This window comes from Pseudorasbora parva, chromosome 2 (genome assembly GCF_024679245.1).
Source record: "Pseudorasbora parva isolate DD20220531a chromosome 2, ASM2467924v1, whole genome shotgun sequence".
NCBI classification, from domain to species: Eukaryota; Metazoa; Chordata; class Actinopteri; order Cypriniformes; family Gobionidae; genus Pseudorasbora; species Pseudorasbora parva.
In genome coordinates, this window is record NC_090173.1 from 63444767 (window position 1) to 63463371 (window position 18605).

Below are 18605 nucleotides of genomic sequence, written 5' to 3' on the forward strand. Positions count from 1 at the left end.
GTTTATGGATGAAATAAATTTGACTTGACTTGACTTGAACAATAGTAATCTGAGGCCGTATACAAACTTTGAAAGGCATGAAGTCGTCCACGAAAGCTGCCTCAGTGTGCTGAATGCCCAAAAACGTGAGACCAATGGTGATCGTCAACCGGGGAACAGATAACAACGGCATCCAGAAACACAAGATTTGAATGACATCTTGAAAAAGTGAAACACTTCTTTGTAGAACACAAAACCAAGGCTAGTAACAGCGAAGTTCTGCTCTGAAGTTAAAAGCAATATATGGTACTTCCGCTTCCATATTTATACCCACACTGCGTGCGGAGTGGTGACTGCATGTCAATGTTTATTGGCTTTGAAAACACTCAAAGTAGATTGGTCTCTGAAAATAGATCCCAATTCGTCGGTCAGTTCCGACGTACGTCGAACATGTCCAACTGAAAGAGAACATCCACATTTGTATCCAGTAAAATTTCCATAAATAGTTTGATTCCCTCTGAAGTTTGAAATTAAAATTCACTAATATTCTTCTTAACACATTTCTTTTGAATATGGTCCAGTTTCTATGCCAAACATATTGATTATTCCACACAATACAACTATATGTGGTGAAAAGTAGTTTGAAAGGCAACTTTCATGATTTCAGTGCTCATTCGTAAAAATTGGCTAGTTTGATGGGCAGTTTGTTTAATTTCAATATTAAAACCCCACACAAAATAGCAAATATTAAATTAGAGATAAAGAACTAAGGAGCATTTTCACTTCAAACATTTGGAAGAAGGTTGTAAAATCTTAAGATCTAAAGCTTAGAGTAGTTCCTGTTCATTTGTGTGTGAGACAGAATTTTGTTTAAATTTGTTTTCTTTTTTGGTTTTGTGAAGGCTGACAGATTATATTATCTTGATGCCTTTAAGCACCTTTAACCGTCCCCTTATGTGGATGATTGGAATTTTTACTTGTTTTTAATTGAATGTGAATGAATGAATATGCAATATGAATTATTTTTATAAAATAAAGTGTTTATATTTTTAAACTGGACCCATGTTGTTTGCTCTTGTTGTAGAAGTGAATCTGCTCTGGCTAGGGCAGGATTTGAGTTTTATCAAATATTTCCCTTGGATGGGGAAATTGGACAGTGTGTTAGTCAATTATTTATTTAAAGACTAGGACCTACTTGTGTATCCACATCCTTGTCATCCTGTCCCTTTAGAATGAAAATGACTCTAGCATTAGCTATGCATGCAGTTTGAGTGATGAAAAGGGCAGGTGCCAACAAGGAAGTTTGGTAATAAGTAACAAATGAGTTGTTAATGTTCTGCTCTGCCTATAAGTACGTTATGCCAACATCGAGTCATTGTAGAAGAGGATGTTTCTGGGGCATTGCAGAAGAGCTAGAGGTTCACCGTAAACTGTTGAAGTGTATGGAGGATGGCGAAGTGTAAAACAGACTGCATTGAAAGACCTCTGTCTCTGGCCTTTGAAAAGCTTGGTCATGTTGTTGGTAGACATCCATATGTGTTTCTTTTATTAGCTATATGTATATCTGCTGCTCTCGGAGCTGGTTTTATCTTTCTTCACGAGAGGGAGGCAAATGATATTGAAGACCAGTTTACACCTGTCAATGGACGTGCCAAATTGGAGAGGGCGTTTGTGGTGGAAAATTTCCCACAATCTGATGAGTTTTCTCAGTTACGGCTTTCATCTGAGGGCACTTATGCCTCTTTGATCATCACAGACCAGCATGGAGGAAATATTTTAACCGAAGCAGCTTTTAATGACATTATAGAGCTAGACAGACGAGTGAAGAGTATGACGACAGGAAACACTTTTGAAAACCTCTGTGCCAAAACAAAGGGAGAGTGCGTGTCAAATGCAATTCTAGACATTATAAATTACAATGCTACTGAAATAGGTTCTTTAAACATAACGTATCCAATGAATAATTACACGTTTTTGGGAACAACCATCGGCGGCGTAAAGCTAAAGCCAGATAGCTCCGAGATGACCAGTGCCAAAGCGGTCAGGCTTTTTTATTTCCTAGATGAGAAGAAGACAAATGGAAGCTCTGACTGGCTTGATGGCTTTCTAAAACTCCTCTCAAACTATACAGAACAGAAAACGGTGAGTAAAAAATCTCTCTCTCTCTCTCTCTCTCTCTCTATATATATATATATATATATATATATATATATATATATATGTATATGAAGTAATTTTTAAATTATATATATATATATATATATATATATATATATATATATGTTTAAAAAATAACTTCTCCAATAACTTTAACCTTTAACACAAGCACCAAAGGTCTTTTACAATTCAGTATTTTGATAAAATTAACCAAATCTACGATAATTTGCTTGATTTGTTTTCATGTTCTATCATAATTTGCCATAACTACAGTGGGGCAAAAAGTATTTAGTCAGCCACCAATTGTGCAAGTTCTTTCACTTATAAAAGATGAGAGAGGCCTATCATTTTCATCATAGGTCCACTTCAACTATGAAAGACAGAATGAGAAAAAAAATCCAGAAAATCACATTGTCTGATTTTTAAAGTATTTATTTGTAAATTATGGTGGAAAGTAAGTATTTGGTCGATAGGCAAGGCAAGTTTATTTATATAGCACATTTCATACACAATGGCAATTCAAAGTGCTTTACATATGTTACGTCACGGACACGAGGAAACAGGAAATTGGTGCGAGGACTCAAGTGCAGTGAGAAAATTATAATTTATTATAAAATAAAACAAACTCAACACAAAAACCCACGAGGGGGAAAAACACATAATCAGAACTGTAACATAACTCAAAAACATACCAACAGAGAAATCACGGGGAACCGGAAGACGCAGACATAACATACACAAGGATCCAACCCAGACTGACAAACACAAGGAGATTATAAAGGGAACAAACAAGGCAGATAATGAGGGAGAACAGGTGGGGCAAATTAACCAATAATCAGATAACAAGGGGGAGGGAACTGACAGGGACACGAGCACATGCTCAACATAACAAAACCCACAAGTGCACACACGACAGGACAGGCATGTGACATTACCCCCTCCTTAAGGAGCGGCTACCAGACGCTCCACTAGGGACGGGAGGGACAGACCCGGGCGGGACGGGAGGGACAGACCAGGGAGGGACGGGAGGGACAGACCAGGGAGGAACGGGAGGGACAGACCAGGGAGGAACGGGAGGGACAGACCAGGGAGGGACGGGAGGGACAGACCAGGGAGGGACGGGAGGGACAGACCAGGGAGGCACGGGAGGGACAGACCAGGGGGGCACGGGAGGGACAGACCAGGGGGGCACGGGAGGGACAGACCAGGGGGGCACGGGAGGGACAGACCAGGGAGGGACGGGGAAAACAAAAAGTTCAGGAGGCCATGGTGGCCCACAAAGTTCGAATGGCCAGGGCGGCCCACCGAGTTCGGGAGGCCCACCCAGTTCAAGCGGCCAGGGCGGCCCATAGAGTTCAGGCAGCCAGGGCAGTGCGGGTAGAGCAGGGCGCCAGGGAGGCGCGGTGAGAGCAGGGCGCCAGAGAGGCGCGGTGAGTGCAGGGGGCGCCAGGGAGGCGCGGTGAGAGCAGGACGCCTCAGCGGCGCACGGAGAGCAGGACGCCTCAGCGGCGCACGGAGAGCAGGACGCCTCAGCGGCGCACGGAGAGCAGGACGCCTCAGCGGCGCACGGAGAGCAGGACGCCTCAGCGGCGCACGGAGAGCAGGACGCCTCAGCGGCGCACGGAGAGCAGGACGCCTCAGCGGCGCACGGAGAGCAGGACGCCTCAGCGGCGCACGGAGAGCAGGACGCCTCAGCGGCGCACGGAGAGCAGGACGCCTCAGCGGCGCACGGAGAGCAGGACGCCTCAGCGGCGCACGGAGAGCAGGACGCCTCAGCGGCGCACGGAGAGCAGGACGCCTCAGCGGCGCAGGGAGAGCAGGACTGCTCAGGGGCGCAGGGAGAGCTGGGCGCCTCAGGGGCGCAGGGAGAGCAGGGCGCCTCAGCGGCGCAGGGAGAGCAGGGCGCCTCAGCGGCGCAGGCAGGGCGTTGGGGAAACTTCTCCAGTCCAGCAGTATCCACCGGCACTGGGACCACCGGAATACGATCCGCCAGCATTGGGACCACCAGAACACGATCCGCTGGCACTGGGACCACCGGCACAGGGACCACCGGCACAGGCACGGAGGGAGACTTCCTTCTCCTCCTCCGTTTCAGGACCACTGGAGCAGGGACCACCGATCTTGGGACTGCCAGGGCAGGGGCCATCTCCCTGGAAGCTCTCTCCTGCTGGCAGGCGATAGCTTCCACCATTGCCTCAAATGTGCCTCCGTCATATGCCCTTCTGAGCCACCACTCCATGGGCTCATCTAGGGCATAATTAAAAAGGTCCTTGAGTGCAGAGTCACTGAGCCTCAGCCCCTTGGCGGTCTCCAGGAACTTCTTTGCAAAATTCCTAATCTCCATTCCCTCCTGGTGAAGTAGGTGGAGGACTCGAAACCGTAGAATCCGCTCATAGTGAGGACAGGTGGTGAGCGATTCCGGGATCGAGTCCTCTCTCTGCTGAGTCCTCAACAGGGTTGGATCCTTCTGTTACGTCACGGACACGAGGAAACAGGAAATTGGTGCGAGGACTCAAGTGCAGTGAGAAAATTATAATTTATTATAAAATAAAACAAACTCAACACAAAAACCCACGAGGGGGAAAAACACATAATCAGAACTGTAACATAACTCAAAAACATACCAACAGAGAAATCACGGGGAACCGGAAGACGCAGACATAACATACACAAGGATCCAACCCAGACTGACAAACACAAGGAGATTATAAAGGGAACAAACAAGGCAGATAATGAGGGAGAACAGGTGGGGCAAATTAACCAATAATCAGATAACAAGGGGGAGGGAACTGACAGGGACACGAGCACATGCTCAACATAACAAAACCCACAAGTGCACACACGACAGGACAGGCATGTGACAACATAGAAATGAATTAATATAAGGATAAAAAAATGCATAAGAAAAACAATACAATGTAAAGAGAATTAAAAATAATAAAATGATGATAACCAAAGAAAAGAACAAGTAAAGTAAACCAGTTATAAAAAGAATTTAAAAAATGATGCATAGATAAGGTGCGATCAGTCGGACATACAGTGCTCAGAGCTCATTCAGTAAATGCTCAGCTGAACAGATGTGTTTTGAGTCTGGATTTGAATGTGGCGACTGTTGGAGCACATCTGATCTGTTCAGGAAGCTGGTTCCAACTGCGGCTGGCATAATAGCTAAAAGCAGACTCTCCTTGCTTTGAGTGAACTCTTGGTATTTCTAGCTGACTTGATCCTGCTGATCTGAGTGATCTTTTGGGTTTGTATTTAATCAGCAATAATAATACTAATAGTAATAGGGGGCGGCAGTGGCTCAGTGGTTCATGTAGGTTGTCTACAAACCGAAAGGTTGGTGGTTCAATCCCCGGTTCCACCTGACCAAGTGTCGAAGTGTCCATGAGCAAGACACCTAACCCCAGCTGCTCCCGACGAGCTGGATGGCGCCTTACATGGCTGACATCGCCGTCGGTGTGTGAATGGGTGAATGTGAGGCAATATGTAAAGCGCTTTGGATGGCCATAGGGTCTGTTCCCTTTCAGTCGGTCACGTTCGACGTACGTCAGAACTGAACCGACGAATGGGATCTTACTTTAGAGACCAATCCTCCTTCGAGCATCTAACAATGAGCCAATGAAATTTGGCATGCGATCACGCATTCCACGCTCCGCCCCGCAGCGCGGGTATAAAACAGGAAGTGGAATGGTAGATCAGTGCTTTCTACTTCGGAGCCGAGCAGTGCTTACTGTTTCCTACGAAGAGTGTCTGACTACGAGTCAAAGAGTCTTGAGTGAGAGAGTCTGCCAGTGCGGGTGATACGGCGCGTCAGTGAGAGACCGTCTGATCAGTGATCAAGTGATCTAAAAGAGCTTTGTTGGTTCGCTGAGCGTTTCCCATACAAACTGTTGGTTCGCTGGGCGTTACACACACACAAATACACATCACTGAGAGCTCACACAGGCTTGCAGAACGAACTGTGTGGAGCCGCGGTCATCTCCCTGAGTGCTTCAGCACACTAAAAGAGCAGCTTTCCATTCACAAAAGAGCAACACGGTTTGACCCTGCGTCTTTTTCAAGATGTCATTCAAACCGTGTATTCCTGGTATGCAACTGTTTCCTGTCCTCTTTGACGGCCACGAGCGCATGTGAGATTGCGATCGTGGGTGATTCATGTTCTCGTAAAAGAACATGGTCACGTCGGCGCGTTGTTCGTCTCCCCCTTCTCATAAAGGGCTCGAGTGTTCAGCGCGCCGTGTGCCGTCGAGCGGCAGGCTGACAGCGGTGGTTGTCACAACAACCGGCGCGCGTCAGTCGGCGCTCTAGATGCGCGGTCGAGACTATGAAACCTCAGATGGGGTCGAGTCCCTTCGCCTATCCCCCGATCTAGTTCATTTCTAGTGTTACTGGAAAAGGGCTACTTTGGCTGATAAGCGCTGGTGGCCTGAGGATTACAGTGGGGATTCCCCGCCGGGTAAATCCCCTCGGGCCCCCACTCCTCTATCGCATCAAAAGCATGCTGAGACTCTGTTCGTGGGTGGTACGGATTCTCTCATGAGAACACGACCACGTTAGGGCATTGTTCGCCTTGCCTTCTTCATAGAGGCTTGAGCGCTCAGTGCGCTGTGTGCCGTTCTGACGGCCACGTTCACTGTCTCGTATGCCTGCTGGTAGTTGAAGATGGAATCGCTGATCCTAAAGAGAAAAGGTCTTAGCGTTTCATTTTTTGCTCTGGCAGAGGACAGATGTCAATTGCTGCATCGGAGAGAGGGAAATATGGAGGGTCAAAAGGGCCAAAAATGAGAAAAAAAAAAAAAAGAAAAAAAAAGTATCATTGTTTTCCCTCTCTCACTGCCCTCTGCCCTGCACGCACGAGGGTAGTCCCAGCCCAGGGGTTGTGCAGGAACTGCGTGCGGTGTTGGACCTCGCCCTATGGGCGACGAAAATCACTGCACGCTCCCTGGGTCAGGCGATGTCCACACTAGAGGAATAGGGGGCTAACCTGGCAGATATGCGCAAGAAAAGCCTGTCTGTCGGGCTGGCCTCCTCGGCGACACCATCGAGAACTTTGCCCAGCAGTTCTTGGTGGCCCAAAAGCAGACGGAGGCGTTGCACCAGGGTGCCGACGACCAGCTGCTCGGTCGTCGGTTGCAGCGCCTCTGCCGGCTCGTCGCTGAGGGCATCCCCTCCTGCGTCCGCCTCCACCCTGCTAGAGCCGAGCAGCAGCCTCCACTGTAGGAGCAGGGTGCCGGACGCGAGGGACGCCCAACCCGTCCAGGGCCCGCTAACCGGCAGGCAAGCGCAAGGGGACGCGGCCCTGTGACGGGCCGGCTAGGGAGAACAGGAGCTGCTCGGGGGAGATGATGTTCGCATCCCTCCCCCACCCCCCCGGAGGAGGACCAGGGGGCCCTGACTGGTTTCGGTTCTGCCACTGGCTCTCCGGAGTCCATTGGTACCCACATTTTAAGAGCAGTTTCCTCTCTCCCCCAAGAGGGTCAGGTTGGCAGTGTGCGACGCCCACGGGCCTTGTCACTCCTTTCCTACCCTCCCGTCACCAGGGGGCAGCTGTGTGGGCCTCGAGGACGCCCCCGGGCCTTCTCACCCACACACTTCCTCTCTCGTGAGCACTCAGTCAACACTCCGGGCCGCCCACGGGCCTCCCGGGTCGGGGCTGAGTGCTTCACTTCCCTGCCTCCGGGCAGTGGGCAGCAGAGTGGGCTCCGAGGACGCCTCCGGGCCTTCTCACCCACTCTCTGTCCAAACCAGGAGTGCTCCGGCAACACTTCGGGCCGCCTCCGGGCCTCCCGAGTCGGGCCAGAGTACTCCGCTTCGCTGCCCCACCCCGGGCACGTCTGTGGTGCCGTTGGTCCAGCTTGCACGGTCTCTGGGGGCCTGGCTAGGTCTCCCCAGGCCGTCTCGCTGGCTCATCCGTACCATCAGACTCGGCTACGCGATTCAGTTCGCGCGCCGGCCGCCCAAGTACAGGGGCATCCTCTTCACCTCCGTGCGAAGCAGCGATGCTCATGTCTTGAGGTCAGAGATCGAGGTCCTACTGGCGAAGGACGCGATCGAGCCGGTTCCTCCAGCCGATATGAAGACGGGGTTCTACAGCCCCTACTTCATTGTGCCCAAGAAAGGGGACGGGTGACGACCAATCCTTGACCTGCGAGTTCTGAATCGGGCCCTGCTCAAGCTCCCGTTCAGAATGTTGATGCAGAAACGCATTTTTCAATGCATCCGTCCCCAGGATTGGTTTGCAGCGATCGACCTGAAGGACGCGTAATTCCGTGTGTCTTTCTCCCTCAACTCAGACCGTTCCTACGTTTGGCGTTCGAGGGGAAAGCATATCAGTACAAGGTCCTGCCCTTCGGGCTGTCCCTGTCGCCCCGCGTCTTTACGAAGGTCGCGGAGGCAGCCATTGTTCCGCTCTGAGAACGCGGCGTTCGGATTCTCAACTACCTCAACGATTGGCTGATCCTAGCCCAGTCGAAGGACCAGTTGTGCGAACACAGGGACCTGGTGCTCAGTCACCTCAGCCAGTTGGGCCTTCGGGTCAACCGAGAGAAGAGCAAACTCTGTCCTACACAGAGGATCTCTTATCTCGGTATGGAGCTGGACTCGGTCAACCGGACTGCGCGCCTCACCGAGGAGCGAGTCCAGTCGGTGTTGAACTGCTTGAATATGTTCAAGAGCAGGACAGCGGTCCCACTGAAATTCTTTCGGAGGCTCCTGGGGCATATGGCATCTGCAGCCGCGGTCACGCCGCTCGGATTGCTTCCTATGAGACCGCTTCAACGCTGGCTCAATGGCCGAGTCCCGAGGTGGGCGTGGCAGAGCGGTCAGTACCGGGTCCCAGTGACTCCTTACTGCCGCCAAACCTTCAGCCCGTGGTCCAACACTTCGTTTCTCCGGGCCGGGGTGCCCCTAGAACAAGTGTCCAGGCATGCTGTGCTATTCACGGATGCCTCCACCACAGGCTGGGGGGCCACGTACAACGGGCATGCAGTTGCTGGTCTGTGGACGGGGCCGCAATTGCATTGGCATATCAATTGCCTCGAGTTACTGGCAGTACATCTGGCACTCCGCCGCCTCAAGGGGCCACTGCGTGGCAAGCATGTACTGGTCCGTACGGACAGCACCACGGCCGTTGCGTACATCAACCGTCAGGGTGGTCTATGCTCCCGTCGTCTGCTCCAACTCGCCCGCCACCTCCTCCTGTGGAGTCAGAAGCAGCTGAGGTCGCTTCGGGCCATTCATGTCCCTGGTGTGCTGAACCAGACAGCCGACAAGCTCTCTCGTCAGCCGACACCTCCGGGAGAGTGGCGACTCCACCCCCAGGCGGTCCAGCTGATATGGGACCAGTTCGGAGCCGCACAGGTCGACCTGTTTGCCTCTCCGGACTTGACCCATTGCCAGTGGTACTATTCCCTGACCGGGGGTACCCTCGGCACAGATGCACTGGCGCACAGCTGGCCCCGGGACCTACGCAAGTATGCGTTTCCCCCAGTGAGCCTTCTTGCACAGACTCTGTGCAAGGTCAGGGAGGACGAGGAGCAGGTCTTGTTAGTTGCGCCATATTGGCCCAACCGGACCTGGTTCCCAGAACTCACACTCCTCGCGACAGCCCCTCCTTGGCCGATTCCCCGGAGGAAGGACCTTCTTTCTCAGGGACGGGGCACGCTATGGCACCCGCGTCCAGACCTCTGGAATCTTCATGTCTGGTCCCTGGACGGGACGCGGAGGTTCTAGACTGACTACCACAAGCTGTCGTAGACACCATCGCTTCAGCTAGAGCCCCCTCTACGAGGCGCCTCTATGCTCTGAAGTGGAACCTGTTCGTTGAGTGGTGCGCTTCCCGCCGGGAAGACCCCCGAAGGTGTTCGATCAGTGTCGTGCTTTCCTTCCTGCAAGACGGGTTGGAGAGAAGGCTGTCTCCCTCCACCCTCAAGGTATATGCTGCAGCAATAGCAGCGTACCATGATGTAGTAGAAGGTAAGTCCGTGGGGAAGCACGACCTAATCGTCAGGTTCCTCAGAGGTGCGAGGAGACTAAATCTTCCTCGTCCATCCTCGATACCCTCTTGGGACTTAGCTCTAGTGCTCAGAGCACTTCAGAGCCCTCCCTTCGAGCCTTTGGCGTCTTGTGAGCTTAAGATCTTGTCAATGAAGACAGTGCTCCTGACAGCATTGGCCTCGATCAAGAGGGTAGGGGACCTGCATGCACTTTCGGTCAACGAATCGTGCCTAGAGTTCGGGCCAGGTAACTCTCACGTTGTCCTGAGACCCCGGCCCGGATATGTGCCCAAGGTTCCTACCACTCCCTTCCGGGATCAGGTGGTGAACCTGCAAGCGCTGCCTTCGGAGGAGGCAGACCCAGCCCTGGCTTTGCTGTGTCCGGTCCGCGCCCTTCGCGCTTACGTTGACCGGACCCAAAGCCTTCGGACCTCAGAGCAACTCTTCGTCTGTTACAGAGGCCAGCAGAAGGGAAAGGCTGTCTCCAAGCAGAGGTTAGCCCACTGGATAGTGGATGCTATAGTCTTGGCCTACCAGTCCCAAGACGTGCCTTGCCCGTTCGGTGTAAGAGCCCACTCCACTCGGAGTGTTGCTTCTTCCTGGGCGCTGGCTCAAGGCGCCTCGCTGACAGACATATGTAGAGCTGCGGGCTGGGCGACACCTAACACGTTTGCTAGATTCTATAGCTTACGTGTAGAGCCGGTATCTTCCCGCATCCTCGCCCCCAGTGGCCAGGAGCGTTAAGTGCCCGTTCTAAGTGTCGGCTTGCGAAACGCCACTCCCGCCCTCTGGGCCGGATACGTGCGTCTATTGTCTCCAGTTGTGTTCCCCGGGAAACCGGCTAACCCTGCCGAGCTCCTCCGTCACCCCTCCGGTGTCAGACGTTGCGGACCGTCTGACGCCAGGCCTGCACCCGTATGCTTGTGAAACGTGGCTGTAGGCTGGGTTCCATATGTAGCGGTTCCCTCACGGCAACCCCATATGTGTATTCTTCCACGGTACCAGCTACCCTTCGGGCTAGCCCCGTGTCTTTCCGGGCTCTGTCGTCTCTGGGCGTGTTCTTTCCCCCCTTCAATCAGGCTGGAACCACCCCAGAGACTGCCATATGTTGCACTACCCTGCCAGGTTAGTCCTTATGTGTATTCCGCCACCTCTCCTTCCCTGAAGGACGTGGCCCCGCAGCGTACCCTCTCTCTCTCGAGGTAGGCACACTTTCCCAGCGTTATCCAATAGTCATTCTGAGTGGGTCTTGCAGAAACAGCAGTGACTGTACTCCCTGCTTGGAGCCCTGACTTCCGTACCATACTAGACGGTGCAGTGCGCTCAAGCAGGACGCTGGAAGGGCCAGCATCCTGGCGTTTTCCATAGGGATCCCATTCGTCGGTTCAGTTCTGGCGTACGTCGAACGTGACCGACTGAAAGGGAACGTCTCGGTTACGTATGTAACCCTCGTTCCCTGAAGGAGGGAACGGAGACGTACGTCCCGTTGCCAGATGCTGTGCTTCCGCTGGGAGTCCGGTCACCTTTCGGCTCCTCAGCAGGAAAAGCGCTGATCTACCATCCCACTTCCTGTTTTATACCCGCGCTGCGGGGCGGAGCGTGGAATGCGTGATCGCATGCCAAATTTCATTGGCTCGTTGTTAGATGCTCGAAGTAGGATTGGTCTCTAAAGTAAGATCCCATTCGTCGGTTCAGTTCTGACGTACGTCTCCGTTCCCTCCTTCAGGGAACGAGGGTTACATACGTAACCAAGACGTTAAAAGCGCTATATAAATACAGTCCATTTACCATTTACTTTAAAATCGATCCTAAATGTAACTGGAAGCCAGTGTAAAGACCTGAGGACTGGTGTGATATGGTCATATTTTCTGGTTCTGCTCACAATCCTGGCAGCAGCGTTCTGTATGAGCTGCAGCTGTCTAATGGTCTTTTTGGGAAGGCCGGTGAGAAGGCCATTACAATAGACCACCCTACTGGTGATGAAAGCATGGTAACAAAACTCAATATTTTGTTATATACCCTTTGTTGGCAATGACAGAGGTCAAATGTTTTCTGTAAGTCGCCACAAGGTTGTTACACACTGTTGCTGGTAGTTTGGCCCAATCCTCCTTTTTTCCCCCTCCGTTTTACAGACCTCCTCTAGAGAAGTGATGTTTTGGGGCTGTCACTTGGAAACACGGATTTTCAACTCTGTCTAAAAAGTTTCTATGGGGTTGAGATCTGGAGACTGGCTAGGCCACTCCAGGACCTTGAAATACTTCTTACGAAGCCACTCCTTCATTGCCCGAGCTGTGTGTTTGGGATCATTGTCCTGAAAGACCCAGCCACGTTTCATCTTCAATGCCCTTGCTGATGGAAGGAGGTTTTTACTCAAAATCTCATGATACATGGCCCCATTCATTCTTTCCTTTACATAGATCAGTCATCCTAGTCCATTTACAGAAAGACAGCCCCATAGCATGATGTTTCCACCCCCATGCTTCACATTCTTTCTTCTCCAAACATGACAAGTTGAGTTTTTACCAAAAAGTTCTATTTTGGTTTGATCTGACCATATGACATTCTCCCAATCCTCTTCTGGATCATCCAAATGCTCCCTAACAAACTTCAGATGGGCCCGGACATGTACTGGCTTAAGCAGGGGGACACGTCTGGTACTGCAGGATTTGAGTCCCTGATGGCGTAGTGTTACTGAAGTTAGCCTTTGTTCCTTTTGTTCTAACTTTCTGTGGGTCATTCAATAGGCCTCCCAGTGTGGCTCTGGTATTTTTGCTCACTGTTCTTGTGATCATTTTGACCCCACAGGCTGAGATCTTGCATGGCGCCCCAGATCGAGGGAGATTATCAGTGGTCTTGTTTATCTTCCATTTTCTTATAATTGCTCCCACAGTTGATTTCTTCACACCAAGCAGCTTACCTATTGCAGATTCAGTCTTCCCAGCCTGGTGCAGGTCTACAGTTGTTTCTGGTGTCCTTTGACAGCTCTTAGGTCTTGGCCATAGAGGAGTTTGGAGTCTGACTGTTTGAGGTTGTGGACAGGCGTCTTTTATTCTGATAACGAGTTCACATAGGTGCCATTAATACAGGTAACGAGTGAAGGACAGGAGCCTCTTAAAGAAGAAGTTAAAGGTCTTTGAGAGCCAGAAATCTTGTTTTTTTGTAGATGATTAAATACTAGGGGTGTAACGAATCGTTTTAACAATGATTCGATTCGGTCGAAATAAAACAGTCACACTGATTTAAATTTTTGGCTAAAAAGTCACTGTATCGTTTCGGATCATATCGTTCTAAATGAACCAATATCATCCTTAAATCGTCTCGGCAACCTCAAATCATGATACGAATCGAATCGTTGTAAAACGAATCGTTACACCCCTACCAAATACTTATTTTCCACCATAATTTGCAAACAAATTCTTTAAAAATCAGACAATATGATTTTCTGGATTTTGTTTACTTCTCATTCTGTCTCTCATTGTTGAAGTGTACCTATGAAGAAAATTACAGCTCTCTCTCATCGTTTTAAGTGGGAGAACTTGCACAATTGGTGGCTGACTAAATACTTTTTTGCACCACTGCATATCGTCACTGTGCTTGAACACAATGCATCACATAACTATACTGAAGAGTGTTTTGTGTTGAATTTCTACAGGTCCATGTGTCTTACTTTACATCAATGTCAAGACAGAATGAGCTTGAGACCAATGCAGACTCTGTGATCCCCCTCTTCTCCGTTACGTATTTCCTGGCCATCACCGTTTCAATTATGTCTTGTATGAGGTATCACGAATAATTAAAGTGTCAAATAAGCACATGTTTCTGCCACCAGCTATGTCATTTATCTCTATGGCATGTGTCTTTGCACAGGTTAGACTGTGTCAGGACGAAGGTGTGGGTGGCCGCGTTCGGCGTCGTCTCCGCTGGGATGGCCGTGTTGGCCAGCTTTGGACTTCTGCTGTTCTGTGGGATGCCGTTTGCCATGACCGTGGCCACAGCCCCCTTTCTGATTCTGGGTAAGTTCATTCATTTCATCACGAGTTGGTGCCTCATAGCTGAAGTTCATGGTCTCACGCTCTCTGCTGTCCTCCAGGTGTTGGTGTTGATGACATGTTCATTATGATCTCCAGCTGGCAGAAGACTGAAGTTAATAAAGCCGTTGAGATTCGTTTAGCAGAGACGTATAAAGAGGCCGGCGTGTCCATCACTATCACCACGCTGACAGATGTGCTGGCTTTCTACATCGGCCTCATGACGCCCTTCCGCTCAGTTCAGTCTTTCTGCATGTACACCAGCACAGCTCTTCTCTTCTGCTTCATCTTCAACATCACCTTCTTCGGCGCGTGTCTCGCACTCAACGGACGGAGAGAGAAAGGCAACAGACACTGGCTGACCTGCATGAAAGTCCCTCAGGCCACTGGGGATGGTGGAGGCTGTTGTGTTGGTGGGGCGTATGATGAAAAGACACACAAAGAATTTGAAATGCCAATGGATTCATTCTTTAAACACTATTACGGCCCTTTTCTGACGAGAGTGTGGGTTAAGATACTTGTGTGTCTGATCTATGCCGGGTATTTGGCAGTCAGTATCTATGGATGCTTCCAAATGCAGGAAGGTCTAGATCTGAAACATTTAGCAGCAGACGGCTCATATGTTGGCAGTTACTATGATAAAGAAGATGAATTCTTCTCTGCCTTTGGTCCTAATGTCATGTTAGTTATAAAGGGTGAAGACTTTCAGTACTGGGACTCAACTGCTCGTGAAAGTCTTGACTTGTGTTTGGAAAAGTTTCAAAATCTGACAGTGGCAAATTCAAGCATTTCGCCTGTTTCTTGGCTGAGTGAATACATGCAGTTTGGACAGAAAACTAATTTAAGTTTAAACAATGAAACGCAATTCAAAAGCCATTTAACAGCATTTCTTACTCGGTCTGGTTTCAGCCAAGATGTTAATTTCACTGAAGGTCAAATTCATGCATCACGTATGTTCATTCAGTCTGTGAACATCCGCACAGCAATCGATGAGAAGAACATGCTGGATGAATTTAGAAAAACCGCAGAAAAATGTGAGAAGATGAATCTGTTAGTATACCACCCTGCGTTCATCTATTTCGACCAATATGCCGTCATCGTCGATAATACAGTCCAAAATATAGCAGTTGCTACATGTGCAATGCTAGTCATTTCACTCCTGTTGATCCCAAACCCTCTCTGCTCTCTCTGGGTCACATTCGCCATCGCATCTGTTATTGTGGGAGTGGCCGGTTTCATGGCATTATGGGATGTCAGTTTGGACTCTGTGTCTATGATTAATCTTGTTATCTGTATCGGGTTTTCTGTCGACTTCTCTGCTCACATATCCTATGCTTTTGTGTCAAGTGAAAACTCCTCAGCGAATGAGAAGGCCAAGGATGCCATCAATAAACTGGGCTATCCGATCATTCAGGGGGCCGTGTCCACTATCGCCGGTGTGGTGGTGCTCGCGGCTGCTAAAAGCTACATCTTCAGGACCTTCTTCAAGATCATGTTCTTAGTCATTCTGTTCGGGGCCGCCCATGGCATCATATTCATACCGGTGTTCCTGACCTTCCTCGGCACTTGTAGGAACAGTCAAGAAACAAACAAACAAACTCTCCCAGAGCCCAGTGACACAAGCCAACTGCAAAAAATAACAAAAGCAGTCGTGATTCAGAATGTATGGTCTGCTGATCCTGACTGTCCATAGGCACCGTGACCCTCACCCTACATGTGAGAAGTGGTTTAGAAAATGGATGAAGGAAAAATGTTTCTGTTTTTAAGAGCTTAATGACTCTTTGATTTGACCATATTTTAATCAATTTTTTTTCATTTTGCTTCTGTTTATCCATGTCATCAATATTGTCATCAATAATTTCGATGTAGTTATTTAATATGCACATGTATTCATTTTAACAAGTCAATGAAAAACAACTTTGCATGTGTATTCCAGTTACATTCAAGTACATTGATTAAACCACATTACTGAACATTGGGAATTTGATCTTGAGCATTAAAATAACTTGATCTCCATAATTGTCACTAAAGTGAATGAGTGAGTAAGTTATGCATTGACCCCCTTTGCAGAACCAAATAATAATAATAATGCGTTCGATTTATATAGCACTTTTCAAGGCACTCAAAGCGCTTTACATAGAAGAGGGGAATCTCCTCAACCACCACCAATGTGCAGCATCCACCTGGATGATGCGACGGCAGCCATATTGCGCCAGAACGCTCACCACACACCAGCTGATTGGTGGAGAGGAGACCGAGTGATGAAGCCAATCAGGATATGGGGATTATTAGGAGGCCATGATGGACAGAAGCCAATGGGCAAATTTGGCCAGGATGCCAAAGATATAAGACAATATATGATGAATATTTAACCAAGATATATGACAATATATGACAAAATAATGCAATATATTACATTATACATTTCCATATATGTGAAACTAGTGCTTATATTTTTCCAATATACTCAAATATATGCATTGACCATCAATGGCTAAATATTAATACATATAAAATATTTAGAAATTAAGGCAAAAATAAAATTAACATAACTTTATGAATATTAAATGTATTCTCCTTTATTGTGTACATATATTGCATGTACATTTTCCCAAGTAAATGTGAAGACATTGTAACGGATTCACAGAGGCAGGATTCAATTGCAAGTAACTCAGTTTAATTTGACAGATAGTGTCACAGAAGTCAAAACTCAGAACACTGAAGAAGTCCGGGTAAGACGGAGCAGTGAGAGAGGCTCTGTTGGCGACACGGGCAGGCTGTGAGCAGCTGTGACTCGGGAGATCGGTAGAGGTGATCCGGGAAGGGATCCAGCGTTTCACGGAAGGGGGAAACGACAACCAACACGGAGACACAAGGGGAAACATCCAACAACGCTCTGACAAAGACAAGAGAGAAACAGAGAGACTAAATAGGGTGAAGGTGATGAGTTGCAGCTGGTGCAGGTGATCAGCCACAGGTGCGTGATGAGCCAATCCCAGGCTCCGCCCTCACCTACATTCAACACGCACCCAAGAGTGAGACAGGGAATCCATGAACCGTGACAGTACCCCTCCCCCTAGGAGCGTCCCCTGACGCTCCCAGCCGACCTTACCTGTTGATTGTAATCATCAATAAGGGAGTGATCCAGAATGTCCCTAGCAGGAACCCAACTTCTCTCCTCCGGACCGTAACCTTCCCAGTCCACCAAGTACTGGAAACCGCGTCCCCTCCGTCTAGAATCCAGAATGCGATTAACCGAATAAGTTGGTTCCCCATCTATGAGTCGCGGCGGTGGGGGAACCGGGACTGGCGGATTAAGGTGGGAGTGAAAAACAGGTTTGATTTTGGATACATGGAAGGCGGGATGAATCCTCCTGTACGCCGGAGGGAGTTTGAGGCGGACTGTCACCGGACTAATGATCTTGGTGACAGTGAACGGGCCGATAAATTTGGGAGCAAGTTTATTAGATACGGAGCGGAGAGGAATGTTCTTGGTAGAAAGCCACACTTTTTGACCGACGACGTAAACGGGAGGCTTAGACCGGTGGCGATCGGCTTTAGCCTTGGTGCGCGCTCCCACCTGGAGCAGAGTCTCACGGGCTCTGGTCCATGTGCGATGACACCTCTGGATAAAGGCGTGAACAGAGGGGACCGCGACCTCGGAATCCAGACTAGGAAAAATAGGTGGCTGGTAACCTACACTACACTCAAATGGCGAAAGGCCCGTAGATGACACTGGTAACGAGTTATGAGCGTACTCAACCATAGAGAGTTGCTGGCTCCAGGATGAAGGATTCTTGGATACCAAACATCGCAACACTCTTTCCAGATCCTGATTGGCTCTCTCGGTCTGACCGTTGCTTTGGGGGTGATAACCCGAAGACAGACTAACCGTGGCTCCTAGTAATTTACAAAACTCCTGCCAAAATTTGGACACAAATTGGGAACCTCTGTCGGAGACCACGTCCATCGGGAGGCCATGTAACCGAAAGACGTGGTCTACTACAGATACCGCTGTCTCCTTGGCTGAGGGTAATTTGGGCAAGGGAATGAAATGTGCTGCCTTCGAGAATCGGTCCACGACGGTCAAAACGACCGTCTTGCCCTGGGAGGGCGGGAGGGCGGTAACAAAATCTAGAGCGATGTGGGACCAGGGTCTCGAAGGAACAGACAACGGCTGAAGTAACCCATGGGGAGGTTGGTTAGATGTCTTACCAACCGCACAGACCGAGCAAGCCAAAACAAAACTGCGAATGTCGCGAGCCATAAGTGGCCACCAAAATCGTTGCTTTATTAAACTGCAAGTGCGGTTTACCCCTGGATGACAAGCAATGTTGGAGCAGTGACCCCATTTTAGGACCTCGGATCTTAACCCCTCCGGAACGAACAAACAACTCGGTGGGCCGCCGGGCGGGGGCGTTACCCCTTCTAAGGCCACTTTGAC

The 18605-nt window shown here is 49.5% G+C and overlaps 1 protein-coding gene across 1 annotated transcript; it reads left to right on the forward strand.

Moving 5' to 3' along the window:
* The first annotated feature begins 1373 nt into the window (after window positions 1-1373).
* Window positions 1374-16786, forward strand: LOC137048004 (patched domain-containing protein 3-like). The gene is made up of 4 exons (XM_067425958.1): window positions 1374-2121; window positions 13786-13913; window positions 14001-14146; window positions 14224-16786. Exons 1-4 carry the CDS (start codon window positions 1429-1431, stop codon window positions 15852-15854), a joined length of 2598 nt encoding a protein of 865 aa, XP_067282059.1. The 5' UTR covers window positions 1374-1428; the 3' UTR covers window positions 15855-16786.
* The last annotated feature ends 1819 nt before the right edge of the window (window positions 16787-18605 follow it).

Coding starts and splice junctions, on each gene's coding strand:
- LOC137048004 (XM_067425958.1), top strand. CDS start 1,429: ATGGCGAAGTGTAAAACAGACTGCATTGAAAGACCTCTGTCTCTGGCC. Junction 2,122..13,785: donor ACTATACAGAACAGAAAACG/GTGAGTAAAAAA, acceptor GAATTTCTACAG/GTCCATGTGTCTTACTTTAC. Junction 14,147..14,223: donor AGCCCCCTTTCTGATTCTGG/GTAAGTTCATTC, acceptor GCTGTCCTCCAG/GTGTTGGTGTTGATGACATG.